The 17,632-nt window shown below is 34.2% G+C and overlaps 1 protein-coding gene across 2 annotated transcripts in view; it reads left to right on the top strand.

Annotated features, from left to right (window-relative positions):
* Positions 1–11,887, top strand: part of LOC121879910 (lymphocyte-specific helicase-like) — a 41,327-nt gene extending 29,440 nt beyond the window's left edge. For both annotated transcript variants that reach the window (XM_042386704.1, XM_042386705.1), the window contains 8 exons: positions 105–333; positions 1,680–1,838; positions 2,540–2,706; positions 3,527–3,650; positions 4,716–4,873; positions 6,513–6,681; positions 8,537–8,819; positions 10,464–11,887. In XM_042386704.1, the coding sequence (XP_042242638.1) occupies positions 105–333; positions 1,680–1,838; positions 2,540–2,706; positions 3,527–3,650; positions 4,716–4,873; positions 6,513–6,681; positions 8,537–8,819; positions 10,464–10,585 (1,411 nt within the window). In that variant the 3' untranslated portion in view covers positions 10,586–11,887. The remainder of the gene's footprint in view (positions 1–104; positions 334–1,679; positions 1,839–2,539; positions 2,707–3,526; positions 3,651–4,715; positions 4,874–6,512; positions 6,682–8,536; positions 8,820–10,463) is intronic.
* The last annotated feature ends 5,745 nt before the right edge of the window (positions 11,888–17,632 follow it).

Genomic DNA, 17,632 nt, shown 5'->3' with positions numbered 1-17,632 from the left:
TGTCCAGTCTTTAAAACTTGCAATACTTTTAGTGTCATCTAAACTCTTATTTATGAATAAACCTTATGACTGGTATTCTGGTAATGTTGATCTCTTTTTGACAGGTCACTGAACACATACACATCAACTAATCGTCTCCTCCTGACTGGTACGCCACTACAAAATAACCTCGCTGAACTCTGGGCTCTTCTCAACTTCTTAATGCCAGAGATTTTTGATTCACTGGATGTTTTTGAGTCTTGGTTTGATGTGACAGACATGATGGAAGCAGGAAGTGATGTGAGGATCATTCAGCAGGAGAAAGAAAAACAAGTTATTTCAACACTCATGAAGGTAGGACTTTTTCTCTCTTCATCTCTTAGCCTTTTCTTCCTTTATGCAAGGTGGCCAGAATCAAGAGCAAATTAATGCACACATTCTCCTTTCAAGAGGGTGGTAGATCTCTGGAACAATCTACCAGCTCAATATGTATAACTGAGAACAGTACTGGGCTCCAAAATAGGTCTTGACAAAACTATCAAGAAGTGTGGAAGGATCCTACACAGGCTTCCTTCCCTCAATATGGCTGCCTCTAGTGAGTGACCATTAGGTAAATAAGGTTAACTCATTCTTACTTAAATGATGTGTGGTGTCATGGTGCTCCCTTTGTGCAACAAGATCCCAAGTTTATTTAATTTTTGTCACTATATGTTAGGGGGAATTGGGTATCCAGGAAGCAGCATTGTGCATGAATGGCTGGAGAGTTTAATATCAAATGTTTTTTTTAAGCATTAAATATTTTTATCCTACCTTAATGTGAAGTTGCCAGTTTAAAAATCAGACACATTCTCCCTTCATTGTTAGTTTGTATTCTTCCTGCCGTAACAGATAAGTTTGGCTGTAGAGCCTTCCTTCCATGACAATGCCCAGTGTCCATCTGGTTTACCCCGTTACATCACAACCCAGAGTCACCCCTAAGCATACTCCCCTTTCATTCATGCACACTGCATCATGGATGTCCAGCCCTCTTACTTCTAGTGTGTTCTTCACCCTATCCTTCCATCGCCTTGATCTTCCCCTGAATTGTAATTCATTTTTTCAATACTCTATTTCACTTCCCATTATCTGAGATGACCTTTATTTCGTCTCTGCATGACATTTCTCTTAATTCATTTTCTTTATTTCTTCTTCTCTACATCTTGAGTATCCCACTTAAGACTGTGGAATTTAGTTTTTAATGCTTAGAATTTGCTCCTTCCTTTTGTATCAATATAATTAATCATTCCCTCCTGCCTATACCATAATGTTAACTCATCTTTGCCTTCCTTGATACACCTCTCTGGTTCTCTCCTTCCTTACATTTCTTAATGCTTTTCTCACTCTCCTTCCTGCATCTTGTCTATTTGCTGACATCTTGGGATCCTAGACTTGAATGCAGCACAATGCTCTGAAATTGAAGCTACAGTAATAAGTTACCTAAGGCCCACATCAGGTATTACCAGAATGGAATGGAAAAGAAATGATGAAGTGTATCAGGTACTTTGAGTGGTAGAGAAAGCAGAAGGTGGGTAGAGTTTGTGTTGTTGTTGATTCTGGTCAACTTACGTCTTTACCAGGAAAGAGTTAACAAGAGTGAAAAAACTTTATAGAACTTTACCATGACTACATTTAAAACTTTTCTCCCCTTTTGTTTTTGCCAGATCTTGAGTCCTTTCTTCCTGCGGCGAGTGAAGAAAGATGTAGACCTCGACATTCCCCCAAAGAAGGAATTGCTGGTGTTTACTCCAATGACGCCGCTACAGGTGGAGCTGTATGAGGCCACCCTAACATCAAATCATGCTCTGTTCAACAACTTAAAGGTAGTTTCTTGTGCTCATTCTCAATTTATTTTTGCAATTTTGTAAAACCAGGTAGAGTAGGAAAAGAAAAGTGGAGTACAGTAGTTTGTTTTAAATAGAGATATAGGAAGCAAATGGGAGGTGAGTCAGCTGCTGTTTGCAGATGACATTACAGTATCCTGATAAGTGATTCAGAAAACTTACAAGTGTTAATGAAATGAGTTTGGAAGTGTGTGTACCAGGAGAAAATTAATAGCAAAACTGAATACATGTAAAGTGATGTAATAAGGAAAGAGAGATAAGGAGGAATTATATTTAGTTTAACTTGAGGTAAGTTGTAGGAAGTATGTATGGTGTTTATGATATCTGAAAATAGCCAAGTGAGTGATGGAAAAAATGTGTTGAGTTGATGTGAAGCCTCAGCAAAGGATGGAGAAGAAATAAATTACCCGGCAGACATTTCTAAAATTACAAGTGTGAGATGGGCCTTTCTTTTTAGGAATGTTTACAGTCCATAATATCTTGAACTTTTGTTGCTGTTTTGACTAATGAGAATCTTGATGAGAATTTAGACTTACGGGACTAATGTTCTTCATTTGGTATTCAGTAGTAGATGATGTAATGTATAAGATTTTTTTTGTAAATAATACAGGAATCCCAATAAATACACTAATTCAATTTTGTTAGGATTTTGTCATTATTGTGTCTTTCCTCTTTTACAGAAACCTGCTCCTGAACCTGTGGAGTATAACGAACGTGGCCGACCCAAACGGAAAGCGAAAATGAACAGTGACTTTTCAGTATTGTTTCAGGAATATGATGGAGTTTCAGAAAATTCCATTGATGTTTATATCAGTGCAGTGAACAAATTACATGAGAAAGCAGCCCAGTAAGTGAAGTTTTTATTAGGTGTCTCTTGGTACTTGTCAGGTGGTTGGAATGAATGACCACTAAATAAGGGTGTGTATGTCCATTCGTATCCTTGATTTTCAACCATTTGGTATTTAGAAATGGGTTTTTTATGGTCCGTTGATTTGATTTAAATTTGAAGTGCAAATGTATGTTCCTTTCAATTGTAATTAGAGGAATATATTTTAATTCTGGTTTCATATCCAGACAATACCTCAAATGCTTGACTTAGTGTGCTTAAAATTTGAAACTCGTTCTTTACATTGTGTATTACTGTACACTGAATTATTTTTTGATGACTATTGGCAGAGTTTTGTGTAGAGTTATGATGGTTTTGGCATGTAGAGAGAATGAGAAGACTAACTGGTGCATGAGGAAATATGGAGGGGAGGAGAGCAAGGGTTGTAAGAAATGACCTCATCAGGTAATCACAGTTCACTAATGCAGGAATGGATGATTTATTTCCTCATCATGAATGATTATGAATGTCATTATCATAGCAGTGTGTTAATCAGCCAGCTTGAAACTGATGCATGGACCAGAAAGGCAAAATTTTAAATAAAAAATTTACCATCTCGGTTGAAATAGAAAGTGTGTTGTTTACATATATTTACATGACAGAATAAATTGAGTAAGGCAGCCAGAATGAGAGTGTGAGGGTGAGTTTGTTGTTCTTGAGGCAAGCTACCCTGCACCAAAGTGATAATGGAGTAGCAAGAATTCTGAAAAAAACTTATTTAATGATAATTATTCAACATGTGTTATATCTTAATGACAAATTCTTTTGTTTCAATTTTCAGTGAAGAAGTTAAAAAAACCTCTGTTGTAAGAGTTAAGCTGCAGAATAAAATGATGCAATGTCGAAAAATTGTAAATCATCCTTACCTGATCAATTATCCACTGAACAAAGATGGTACATACAAGGTATGTTATCAATACTGTTGACTGAGAGAATTCAACAGTTATTGCTTGCAGTTATTTAGGAATTCTCATATGAAATAATCTTTCATCTCATAAAGACTATTTTTAATACATCTTTATCTACAAAGCTTCACCATGACAGAAAAGCCTTGAGGCCACCTCACCACTAGATCACCTTTGCTCTCACTATCCTCCACACCCCTCACCCATTGTCACCTTTTCCTCTCACTACATATAAAGGTAATATCTCCAATAGCCAGAATTGAAATTTTCTTGGAAAATCGTTCCCAAAGCAGGAATTTTCTGGAAATTTCCGGCTTTGGGAAAGATTTTCTTTCGGGGGGGGGGGGATGATGATGATGATGATGATGATGATGATGATGATGATGATGATGATGGTGATGATGATGAAAATCCGACGCATTTTCGGAAATTCTGAGGAAAATTTTTCCAGTACCATGAAAATTCTGGGGATGGGGATATTTTTCTGGGTTCAAGAGATGATGGGCAATTTCTGGGACTTCCTAGAAAATTATCCTGTTACCCAGAAAAATCTGGGGATGAGGGATTTTTTTCCGGCTTTGAGAGAGTCGTCTCGTTACCCGGAAATCCCTCATTCCCGGAAGTGTTCTGCACCAATTTTTCCGGCTAGCAGAGATATCACTGTTAGTGTTACTGAGAGGAATGCTCATAACTGTGCAGACTGAGATGCCATTTGTACATATAACCTTTTATGCCCACATTTAAATGGCTTTAAACCTAAACAATGAGGTTTTTGAAAAGAATGTATCATTGAATTTTTATGTCCCTGCTAATTTCAGTGAGGGGCATTCTTATTATGTTTATACCTGTACAGAGCCATTACTATCTCTAAATATATACCACAATTATGGCCTCATGGAATTTTTTGGGAGTGGAACTATCACTTTCAATGGTTCACTTGCTCTTAACTGATTTTTTATCGTATTGTTTAATGGGGCAATTCATTCAGTTATATTTGGGCTAAGACTACCCTGACTATAGCATTTAGGACTACTACTAACATTTTGTATATATTTATGTACTCAGGTGGATAATAGTCTTTTGAAAGTGTGTGGGAAGTTGCAAGTACTAGACCAACTTCTGGGGGAACTGTACAAACGTAAACACAGAGTTCTTCTCTTCTCTCAAATGACGATGATGATGGACATCATTGAAGACTACCTCACCCTCAGACCACAGTATAAGTGAGTCTTATTCTTGCACTATTTTGAAGAATCTAGATATAAGTTAAGTATTCCTTTTCTGGCCTCAGAGTTTGTTGTAGCAATCCCTTTTTGAAAAATCTAAATGTTGTACAAGATGGAATTATGTGTTTTTGAAGCATAGAAGCCTAACTTCTGGATACAAGAGAAAGAAGCAGAGAAAATATGCACTTAAAACCAGTATTTGATGTTAATTGGCTAGAGAATATACAGTACAGTACAGTGAAATCAGAAATTGAAGTGCTGGGCAGAGTGGCCAAGGGTTTGGTGTGGTGGTATAGACATACAGAGAGAATGTGACATGAAAGATTGATAAGAAGAGTAAAATTCAAGAGTGATGGTGCGAGGAAAAGGGAAACAAAGGAGAGGGGAAATTGGGATAAAGGACATGCTTGGAGTGGAGGAGATGGATATCCAGAAAACAACAATGGTTGTAAATAAAGAGGATGGAATCAAGTGATTTTTTGAGAAAAACGTGATAAGTGATGCCAGGATGTGTGAAGCAGTAGATAAATTTGGTAAATCATGTGGGGCTTTTGTGGAAAAGGAAGCACCATGGCAGAGCACATCAATTGCAAAAGTAAGAATGAAGGAATGACAGCAAATGAATGAGGAGTCTGTTTGTGTACTTCTTATTGCTCTTTGTTCCAGTGTTTTGTAATATAATGGGAGAAGACCTTGGAAGAGTGGGAAGGAAAAGTTAATGTGAAACTTGGTTCTTGCTCATTAACTTTGCAGATTACTTGAGAGATTATAACCATTAAGATCCATAGGTACATAGTGATATATGAGGAGCAGCATCCAATAGTTTACTAATGACCAATTTCCATTACTGTGTCAAAGTCAAGTGAAAACCATAGTAAAAGTGTTGATTTACCTCAGTAATTTTAGATAAAGCATATGTTATTGCATATTATCTTTCCTTGCTAATTAAAAGTAATGAATGTATAATGTGCCTTAGCCTATTAGTATGTTTGTAGGCTATTTCTAAACTTAATGAAATTTTCTGTTTTGTTTTGTTTCTAAGATATTTACTTTACTAAGGAAAATATTTCTATAAATTTTTTACTAATATTATATGAAGTTTAAATAATGCTTAGATATACTGTATTTGTATTATAAAGCTGCAAGGTTATGTTTAATACTAATTGTCAGATGGTTGAGCAGATTGTAAGCAAATAATACATAAAAGCTATGGCCTGCTCAGAAGTTGACAGTTTAGTATTATCCAACCATAGCCACTACTGATATTTTGATCACTCCCTTAACTTCCCGACAGTTCACAAAAATATTTAATATTTACCCACGTCTGCAAGGTGGTTCATGTAGATTCCTCCCAACTCATTTTATCTAGTACAACTACAGACACTGTACCTTGTTCATCTCCTTCACAGCCAGATATTCTCTCCTGAACCTGCTTCACTTTGGTGTTTGGTTCATATCACTCACACTTGTACTCAGCCATCACACTTGCACTCAGCCATCACACATTATTTCTTTCTCTTATTTCACTCTATTGCACTCACAAATATCATGTCCTCTTTCTTTGCCTGTCGCACTTACACACTTATATTATCAGCTTGTTCTTTCACTCTTCATAATGTTGTTTGATTTTTGACAGTTATAAACGTCTAGATGGCACTAAGAAACTTGAAGAACGTCAGATAGACATCAGTGAATTCAACAACACAGACTCGACAGACTTCATATTTTTGCTGAGTACTCGTGCTGGTGGTCTGGGCATTAACCTTGCTTCTGCTGATACTGTCATTATCTATGACTCAGACTGGGTAAGTTATCAGTTTCATGTACAGTACAGTACACTACACTCATCTGCTGCTCGTCATTGATTAAAGTCTGGATAGTTTATTTTAATAGAGATACACTGCAGGGAAAGGGTGGTTCACACATATATAGGTTGAATGGCTAAGGTCTGTGTTTCAGGTCATGCTTGTGGGAGGAACTTAGTAGGTGGTTGATAGGGCCGGTCCACTGCTCATGCATAAGGGAGAGGTGCTCCTAGTGTGAGATAAAGCAGAGTGGGAGATGCTGTGCCAACACCGTAGTTCAGTAATTGTTAACTTCTGGAGAAATGCTACAGTTAGATAAAACTTGCTTGTGAGTGCTGGTAATTAAGTTGCAACCCAGTACTGAGTGACTGAGGCCTAACAGTGAAAACATTGCTCAATAACAGTGGCCCTCCTGAAAAAACAAATAACAACCATGGGAGAACTGTTAAAGAGTAAATGTTGGTAAGTTTAGCTGACACAAAGAACGTAACTTTCAAATTGCTGTTTAGGGGGTTGACTTACCTGCCTGGTATAGGCGTAGATCAACAATTTCGGTTGGAATAATTGAGGTCGTCTTATACGACAGGTGAACTTATAACGTGCAATACTATACAGTATATACAGTCCATTATAGAGTTATGCCAACACTGTGATTTTGGTTGATATCGATACTCCGATATGTACTTAGAAATGGTTGAAACTTTGCCGATATTGATAAACCAAAATGCACAATTGCAATAATATTGATAAATACACAATACCGGTATGCTGTTTCATATGATAAACAAATAAAACATTTAACTTGAAGCAATATAAGTATTGTATATAGCAAATGTGTTTAGGAATTTAATTTAAATAATTGTAAAACTTTTTTTTTACGGGGATTAGACCACCTGGGCACAGGTCACTGACCCACATCGGGGCCTGGGGGGCAAAAATGTAATAGTAGTAGTAACAGTAATAATAATAATAATAATTCATTGTAAGTAAAATTTATAATAAATACAAAATTGAAAATAAAATAATAATAATAATAATAAAGTACCGTAAATAAATACAAAAATGAACAAAAAAGATCAAAAGTGAGAAACAATATATATATGTATGTTGTGTTCTCAATAGTAAGAGAAACAATTGAGACCTGCAATTGTGTGTAAATGAGGCAGAAAGTCAGATCAGCAACCTGGGACTTGGTCACAATTTTCGTGATGCCATATGGCAGCAGGGTCTACCATTAGACAATACATTATGCTTCCAATACAGTATCCTCCCAGGCAGTAGTACCTCCCTGTTTGGTAGAAGTCTAGTATTACGCTAAAGAAGGTTCCTGTAACTTGTATTCCAGAAAATCGTCAATGCTTCCACATTTTGAAATTTGTTATTCTTGATCAGGTTGTCAAATTTCCTTAGATTTCCTGATTAAAATACTGTACTCAGTTTCCTTATAAACACCTGTCCCAACCCCTGGGGCCTAGTGCCAAATAAATTAATAATAATAATAATATTATTTAATTTTAATTTTTAAATTTTTTATTATAAATTATTATAAATTAGTTAAATTACCCCATGTATTATTATTATTATTATTATTATAATTATTATTATAATTATTATTATTATTATTATTATTATTATTATTATTATTATTACTATTATTATTATTATAACTATTATTATTATTACTATTATTATTATTATTATTATTATTATTATTATTATTATTATTATTATTATTATTATTATTTTTACTATTTACTATTTACTTTTTCGTCCCCTAGGCCCCAATGTGGGTCAGTGACCTGTGGTCAGGGTACCATCATTCTTCTGCAGTAAATTACTTCTTTTAATATAACAGAACCCCCAAAGTGATCTCCAAGCTCAAGACCGCTGCCACAGAATTGGCCAGACGTCACCCGTTCTGGTGCTACGTCTCGTCACCAAATCTACGATAGATGAAAAAATTGTGGAAAGGGCGGCAACAAAACGAAAACTAGAAAAATTAATCATCCAGTCAGGAAAGTTCAATGCAGCCAAACAGAGTGAACGAAAATTTGAGAAAGTATTGGACGAAGAAGAGTTGATTGGCCTATTGAATCAGAGGGATCATGCGAGAATACACCAAACTACAACTGGTCACAGTAAGATATAGCACATAATATTTTTGTGATGATACATGTTTATATGTAAGCTTATGTGATTATATATGTAAGTAGAAGTGAAGAGAGCCATCTATAATTTATCTTTGTCCTTTGTACTGTTGTGTTCACTTGCATATGTGCATGTTTATGATCAGCTGATGGTAACCAGTGGCAGAGGTACAAGCTTTATAGTATTCATTTAACTTAAACAGTTCAGCATAGTACTTAATTCCCTAACACTATATTATAATTACTGTACATTGTGCTGTGCTGTAATGTTGAGTACTGTATACTGTAACTCATTTCAGTGACAATACTGTTCACTACACAAATCTTTCACTTACTGTTGCAAAGGTGATGATGTGGGGTGGTAACGATTTGTAGGTCTGGTAGGTAATACTTCGTCCAGGCATTTTACTGTGAACTTATTAATCCTCCAATTTAAAAATTTCTCATATTAGACAGTCGTGGGTACAGTACAGTACAGTATATATCATTTTGAGGGATTATTAGTAGAACACAGATATTTGTAGTTCTGTCCTCTCCCTCCATTACCCTCACTTCAAAGCTCTCCTATCCTACCTCACTTTGCTTTGTTCATGGGTTTCATATGTGGTCAGTAAGCTGTTTTTATCTTATTTATTTTTGAAGAAGTATTAATTAACCCGTGAAGTGAAATAATTATTTTTTGAGATTTAAGTGAATCTATACAAGTAAATATATTTTGGGACCCTTGAAAGTAATTATGTATTTACTATAGGATGGATGATTACAATTCATTAGGTTTGTTGGATTTTAATGCTACTGACACAACACTGTTGGTGCTCTTAAGGCCCCACCTCACCCAACCAAACCTAACTTACAAGAAGTAAATATACATATTAGTACATTTGATTGGTGAAACAATTGTTACAAATTCTCAGAAAATGGTTCTTTCCTCCTCCTGCTTACCTTCCCTTTTTGTTTATGAAGGAATTACATTAAATCCACATGTCTACCACAAAACCAAGAAATTAATTCCTCTTTCCACTGAGTGATTGATCAAACAGTTTCTAAACATACAGACACAGGAAAGTGGGAGATTTTTCATCAGTAAAGAAAGGCCTGCTTGAGGCATATACAGTGCTTCATTTTTTTTTATTATAATGTGAATCTGGGACATATTAGGGTTAAGGCCAATTTATCCTGCTGCCTCTTTCCGGGTAACTGAAATATTTTGTACATTGATGTGAATGTTTAACATCCCACATGTACAGTGTATTGAAATTAAATCTGTAAATTTAGCTTGAGATTTTCAGATACAAAGTGAACAATAAAGACAATACTGTACTGGCTGAGCTAACTGAGAGCTGGGGAACTCTTGGTAGCACTAGATAAATACTTTACAATACATTTATCTTAAGGAACTTATAATATAAGAGTTAGTATCATTTGGATTACAACATATTAGTTGATGATAGTAAACACATATATTATATAAGATGTGATGTAATTGGTTGAAGTTTTGATTACTTTCCATATTAATTGGATTTTCTTTCAAGATAATGACACACTTAAGAAATATTTTGCTGTATTCAAATTTTACTATAAAGTATTTTGTTGAAGATGTGTAAAGGATTAATCAATGTTTTTAAATGTTTTCAGTTTTCTCAAAGAAGGAGCTGAATCAGCTGCTCGACCGTAGTGACATGACAAAGAAAGAAAGGCACAGAAAGGAGGCGAGTGAACTTCATGGTGTCTTCAAGGTTGTAAATAAGGATCTATAAGATGTGTACTATCAATGAGAGAAGACCTGTAGTGTAGTCATAAAGTTTTTCTCCTTAGTAAAAAAACAAATTGTGAATCAGGTATTCTTTTATATTTTTTTATAATTTACTAAGCAAATCACACTTTTCTGTGTTATTTAAGTGATTAATTTCTTTCATAAATGTGTTTATTTTGTATGGAAATGACAAGTTTTGCTCCTAATTTTATATTTTTTTTAGTTCTTGTGTAATTGCTGTTGTAAGTTAGTACAGTACTATAGAAACTCCTTTATCATTCCTGTCATGTGATCAAACAAGTGTCCATCATCATCAGGCCCCTTGTGTCTTATACAGGGGGAGGGGGGGGGGGGGTCACAAATGAAACAAGTGAATTAGTTTGAAGTTATATACTTATAATGGACCCTCTTTGAAAGTAACACTTTTTTTATTTAATGTTGAAATTATTTTTAATACAGTTCGTATTTACAAACTTTTGTTACAAATTTAATAGTTTTTTTGTCTCCCGAGGAGAATTAGTTTTAAGTGCAACTAATAGTGCTGTAGTCTTTGTTATTTGAAGAATCCATGTGAGCACCAGGTTTAGGGAAGTGTGTGTACACCAGACTTGTATTACAGCAGCAGGTGCACTAGTGAGTCAAGGACTGTGGTAAGTCAAGACCTGAGACTAAGATAACCCTTGACATCATCCAAGATGAACTACTTAAGAAAATTTAAGACACCATAAATGATAGTAACTTTATTGTCTACTCTTTATCTTGGTTTAAGATCCTGCAGGTGATGTATCTGCCAATTGTCATATTTGTTTTAATTTTCGTTAGGTAAAGGATTTTACATTGAGCACTGGGGAGCTTTGTCCCAGGAGAATTTTCAGTCCTTGGATTAAATAGTTTTTTCACTACATGTATCATGTGGACCAAACAAGGTACCTGTGCCTCACCACTCAAGTGTTCAGGTTATGAGGCTGATGATTCATTATTGGATATAGTTTTAAGTACAGCATAGAATTTTATGGGCACCAAACCTCACTATCAATTTTATGTATAGTAAGTCATTAACATGAACTCATTTTTTACCATCACACTTCTTTGTCTGGTTACATATTGGAGTGTTGGAGGAACATATTTTGTGCTCATTGTTAGAAGTTTTAAGTTCTCTTGTAGCCAATTTTTTAAACAAGAGAATTACCGTATATATTCGTGTATAGTTCGAGTTTTTAAGACCAAATTTTTAGGCAAAAAATTGGGGGTCGTCCTATACATGCGTAATAGTTTTGTTAGGTTGAACCCGTGCATGATGGGAAGGGCGAGGAGCAACTTTGAGCTTTAGACATGAAAAATATTTACCATTTACTGCCAGTAAACAATGGAAATGTAAAATATGTACCAATTAGTAATGAAAAGTTATGCAGTTCCTTCAGCAAATGAAGCTCACCAACTTACAATAGGCTAAATTACCTTACAACGTGCTTTCAGTAGTCTATGTTGAAGTTCTTAGCACAGGCTAACTTATCATATCATATACGGTATCACAGTTCTCATTGATCTACAAAAAATACCGGTAATAAAAACCTTTTCGATATTTCACACTTAATATAATACCCGGTAATCTACTTCAACCTCCTATTGTTTACAACGACGCATCACGCACCACCAGCTGTATCAGCTAGACGGTACACGTGTTTTACGAATCGTTTTCAGTTAAAAAACTGTTACATCACATGTATATTTTACCTTAACTGTGCCTGAATGAATAAATTCTCAGAAATAAATAGTAGTTTTGCTGAAAAGTGATGTATTTTAATGTAAAATAGGATAAAATACATGACGATAACAAAAGATTTTACCTATCCTTCCGATGTTCAAGAGAAGTCACTCGTTTTTTTAATAGTTTTCGGTTAAAATTCTGTTATATTACAATGATATTCTATTCATACTGTGCTTGATATAATACATTCACGGAAATGTAATATTTTTGCTGAAATGACGTACGTATTACAGTGGAAAGTGACGAAAGCAATGACTTTCGCTTTCTTTCATTCAAAAGATGTTACCATAATCGCTTTTCGAATGGTTTAGTTAAAAAACTGTTGTATTACAATAATATTCCCTCCTAATTGACTTGAGAAAATACTTGAATGGAAATATACAATATTTTTGTTGAAACTACCCGCGTTTCAGTGTAAAGTGTCGTAATAATAAATGGTAAACAATTTGCCTTCGGCACTTGTGTTTCAGTTTATAGGACGAAGAGCGTTTTTACTGAAGGTTTTGTTGTTCCATTACCCTCAAAAACATGGGTCGAACTATAAACGAGGGGGGGTTATAGACGAGTATATACGGTAGTTTGTCACATGTAAGATGAACATATAGTGTATGTTATATATACACTATTGTACTGTATTGTCCAAGTTGAGGAACTTCTTTTCTTTTTCTCACATATAGTAGTTTGGTGTCAGTGGAGCACATTCTTCCCTGCATTTGACCTCTTACTTATGACCCCATATGCAGTCCACCTACCTGCTCATTATCTCGCTCACATTACTTACATATTATGTGGTCTCTTAAGTGTGTCAAAATAGAGGATAGTACTAAAAAGTGATTCAATTTTTCTTTATGGTATGTGAAGGTCATGAATAACTGTCTGTAGCTTATTAGTTCATTATATTAATTTTATGAAGAAATCCAGGTGGCTCACGTTTACAACTGTATAACTTGTTAATCCTTCATGTGAAGAAAAAAAAAATTGTACCCCTAAAATGTACAGTAGACCCTCATTATATTAATTTTATGAAGAAATCCAGGTGGCTCACGTTTACAACTGTATAACTTGTTAATCCTTCATGTGAAGAAAAAAAAAATTGTACCCCTAAAATGTACAGTAGACCCTCAATATATTGTAAGAAAGGGACCGAGAATTATGATGAAATAGCAATTCATGATATATTGATTTGTTTATTTCAGTAGGAAATATAGGGAGCAGGACTGGAGCTCCCTAGATTCTTGTAAGACGCTTATTTCATCTGACCGGACCCTCCACAGGCTATCTTGGCACTTAAGTTTGTCCATTGTAGTAAAGTGTCAGTTGAAAGTCTACTTCATGAAATAATCTGTTTTACAATATTCATGAGAAATCTAAATTTGAAATTTAAAAATAAATATTTTTCATTTCTTTAATATTCCTGAGGTTACATTAGAGTAAATGAGGAAAACTTGGACTGTGAAATAATGAGGGTTTACTGTTCTGCATAATGTTTACCTTGTCTAAAAATGCTCATTAAAAATAAAAGTCTTGAAGATTATATAGCAATAGTATTAAGAATTTTTATTTAAAGTTATGTACTGCACAGTATTACCCAAAAAGAAAAGTCCTACAATTCTATGTTGATAATCCTATTGATGGAGAAATCCAGTCCCAAAATAACTGCCAGTTGTTTTCACTAAACATTCAGATACAATATGTATTTTTCTTAACCAATTTGGCCATCTTTTTTTACTTTAGTTTTTAAATCTTCACCTTTATCTCACCAGTGAGATAAAAATGTGAAATAAAATTACTTTTGTAAGCATGAATTTTCCCCTGACCTTTTCATCTTACTTCATTAATTTGTAATTTCTACACATATTCTACATGTGCTCTTTTCCTCTATCTTTTATCAAAACTCGTGTACGTAGAACATTTCTTTGAATCCGCACTAATAATGGAAACCCTCCTGGCCAACCTACCACAATAAATCTTGCTTGTAAGCAAATGGTTTCAGCATAACAATAAATGTTCCATTACAACCAAACCTCATATGATTTTTGTGCATTGTTACTGAACTATATCTTTTATCATTGATGAGGAATTAACCATTCTGTAGGTTACTACACTATTACTGCACAATAGTTAGTTTTCTGAATTTTCAGCAGCTGTTGACAATCCCTTATCCGAAATCCTTGGGACCAGATGCATTTTGGTTTTTGGAATTTTTCGGATTTCAGAATGGTTGATATATATATATATATATATATATATATATATATATATATATATATATATATATATATATATATATATATATATATATATATATATATATCATTTCGGCTCAGTTCCCAGAAAGGTCATTAGATTAACCGAAAGGATTCGTTAAACGAAACATTATTTCAATGGTTTTTAGGTATTAGTTCCTTCTGAAAATTTCCTAAATTCAACAAAAAATAGTGAAAGTTCACTTACTTTGAGGTATTATGTAGAAGGCTCCTGGATGATGATGATGATGATGAAGTTTCAGAATAGGTGGAGGAGAAGGAAGAAGAGAAGGCATTGGGGTGGAAGAGAAGTCACCCCATGGTGCCATTTCACCCATAAAATTTTAGCTCTGGTTTAATTCAAGATTATTTTCTTTAAATCAACGCTGCACTGCATTATATATTGTCAATATATAAAATATATTTCAAAATGACCAATAATTTGCTTGGAAACAGAAAAAAAGCGTTTAGTTGAAGAGAGTCTCAAGCAAGATGTTACCTCCAGTGAAAACAGAGAGACTAACTCCTGTTTGCTGTGTTAAGAGGCTGGATGCCGCGCATTAAACTAGTCACTTTACCTTCAATTATGTTCAATAATTGTTAAAATGACTAAAAAATTGAATATTAAACTTTTAAAATTATTGAATAGTATAAACTTCTTGATATTTACCAAAATAGTAAGGAATTTAAGCCCTAGAACCGATTAATGTATTGGCGGACTGATACTAAAGCTGGTTGCCCGGTCAGTGCAAGCAAAAACATGTTGAGGGTTGGTTCGTAAGAACTTCGTTAACCGAATTTTTTTTCGTTAACCGAATTGAAGATCCTTATGGAAGGCAGTTCGTTAATCGAAATTACGTTAACCGAGGTGTTCGTTAAACGAGGGGTCACTACCATATACTGCCTGCTCCTCTTTCTCTTCTCTTCTCTCTCTCTTATCAACCATTACGAAATCAATTTACAAAAACAAAATGTTTTTCATTCTTGTATTTCTTTATTATTATTATTATTTTATTAATACAGTATTATTGTTATTATTATTATTAATTTTATTATTATATTTTCTTCTTATTATTATTGTTATTATTATTATTTTATTTTGGTGTATTTTTTATTAAATTTTTTTTCTTGCTATGAATAATTATTATTATTATTATTATTATTATTATTATTATTATTATTATTATTATTATCATTATCATCCCCCCAGGCCCCGATGTGGGTCAGTGACCTGTGCCCGGGTGGGCTAATAACACCCCCCCCCCCAAAAAAAAAATGCTCCACAAAAAACTTTCGGTTCTCAGAGCTTTTCGGACAAAGGGTTGTCAACCTGTACTACATCTGTTTCCTACTGAGATGTATAATTTTTTTTATCTATTAAGCTTATTGAAACATTAGGTTTAAGGCATCAAAAACTTCCTTTAATTTCTAAAAACTTTGAAGTACAAGTACAGATATTCCAGGAATTCATGTGCTGATTTTTCATAAGTTGCTTGTATGAGTGGCCTAAAAAGTCTGGCTCACGGGTTTCAATAAACCAACTCTCTTTCTTTTGTGATGTGTATTTACACACTGTTAAGGCTTATGGCGGTGCAGTGACTGAGTGGATATACAGTAGAGCTGGCCTTCTGTCCCATGGGTCACTTGTTTACATCCAAGGCACCTAAGTTAGTCCAGGTTTGAATAGGCACTTGACTGATATTGGGGATGTGAAGAGTGTACAGTAGTGCCATACAGTACTGTGTATTGTAAATGACTGACGTATGAACCTATAAGTTTGTTTACATGATGATAAAACTCATTGAGCCATGTACGTGCTTGAGAGGTTATTTTATTTTTTTTACAAGTTTATGGCAGTTTGATGTTTACTTAGAACACAAGATTTATTATGTAGATTGTTATTTTGTTTTATTTATAAGCATTTAAAGAAAAGAAAGGAAATGTCTACTCTACCAAATGTCTTATTGACCATACTGTATTTTAAGTTTGTGGTATTAGTAAATTCAGTATTATGTTCTTCATTGGACTTCATTAACCTATGCAAGGATTAAAATTTTTCAAATGGGTAATTTTTAGTCCTTTTGATTTGTATATGATTTATTTACTGTTTGTATTGCCTAATTTCTTTGGAAATAATAAAGATTTTTTTTTTTTTTTAATTTTATATCCTATGTGCTATTGATGTACTGTAGTGTACAATATTTTGCTATGTGTAATCTTGGGTTTGTTGTGGAAGGGAAACACCATGGAAGAATATACTGTATCTGCTGCAGTGGTAAGAAAGAATGGTTGAAGGGAGTGTTGTTTTTGATCCTTGAAGTAATTATCATTATTAATTATTTTTTTTTTTACTGCTGGGTGGCTTTAAATGAGCAGTAGCTCAAGTTCTCTATTCATTTGTTTTCATTTAGTCATTCATGCTTATATCTAAAAAAAACTAATAATTGGTGTGGATCATGTGGTACTCGTCTTCCACAGTGCTTCACACAAGCCAGAATTACTCTGCAGCAAGTACTTTCCTAAAAATCATCGACTTCATTCTTCCATATCCCTTTTGGTCTCCTTTCCTTCCCAATGTCTGCCTCAGAAGTATATATTCTACCAATCATTTACTTACCAGCCATGCCATCTGACCAGAATTTGTTCACCTGTCCAACACCTCTTTCTCTTACACATTTCTTATTTCTGTTTTTTCTTTATCTTTGCATCCCCATCCCCCCATAAGATGATCATTAATATATATCTGATGTTTGCTGATCATGAGTTATGTTAGGTTAGGTTATCATTCGTATCTGCTCCATCATATTTTTGGGTGTTTTTTCAAGAAACTAAATGGCTCTTTTCATCTCTGGCATTATCGTTATTGCCCAGTTAATTTTTCTGTGTTAATTTTATTATTCTTAAACAGATGGGTTAATGCATCAACTTGCAGTGCTCTTTTAACATAAGATATAACCTAATCACTAATTTTTGCACAAACTAAAACCATCTATTAGCAGTAAGAGTGACAGGTGTGGGAATTAGATTGGTAGAAATG

The sequence above is a fragment of the Homarus americanus genome, unplaced genomic scaffold (genome assembly GCF_018991925.1).
Source record: "Homarus americanus isolate GMGI-L3 unplaced genomic scaffold, GMGI_Hamer_2.0 scaffold29478, whole genome shotgun sequence".
NCBI lineage: Eukaryota > Metazoa > Arthropoda > Malacostraca > Decapoda > Nephropidae > Homarus > Homarus americanus.
This window is presented reverse-complemented; position numbering and strand designations above follow the sequence as displayed.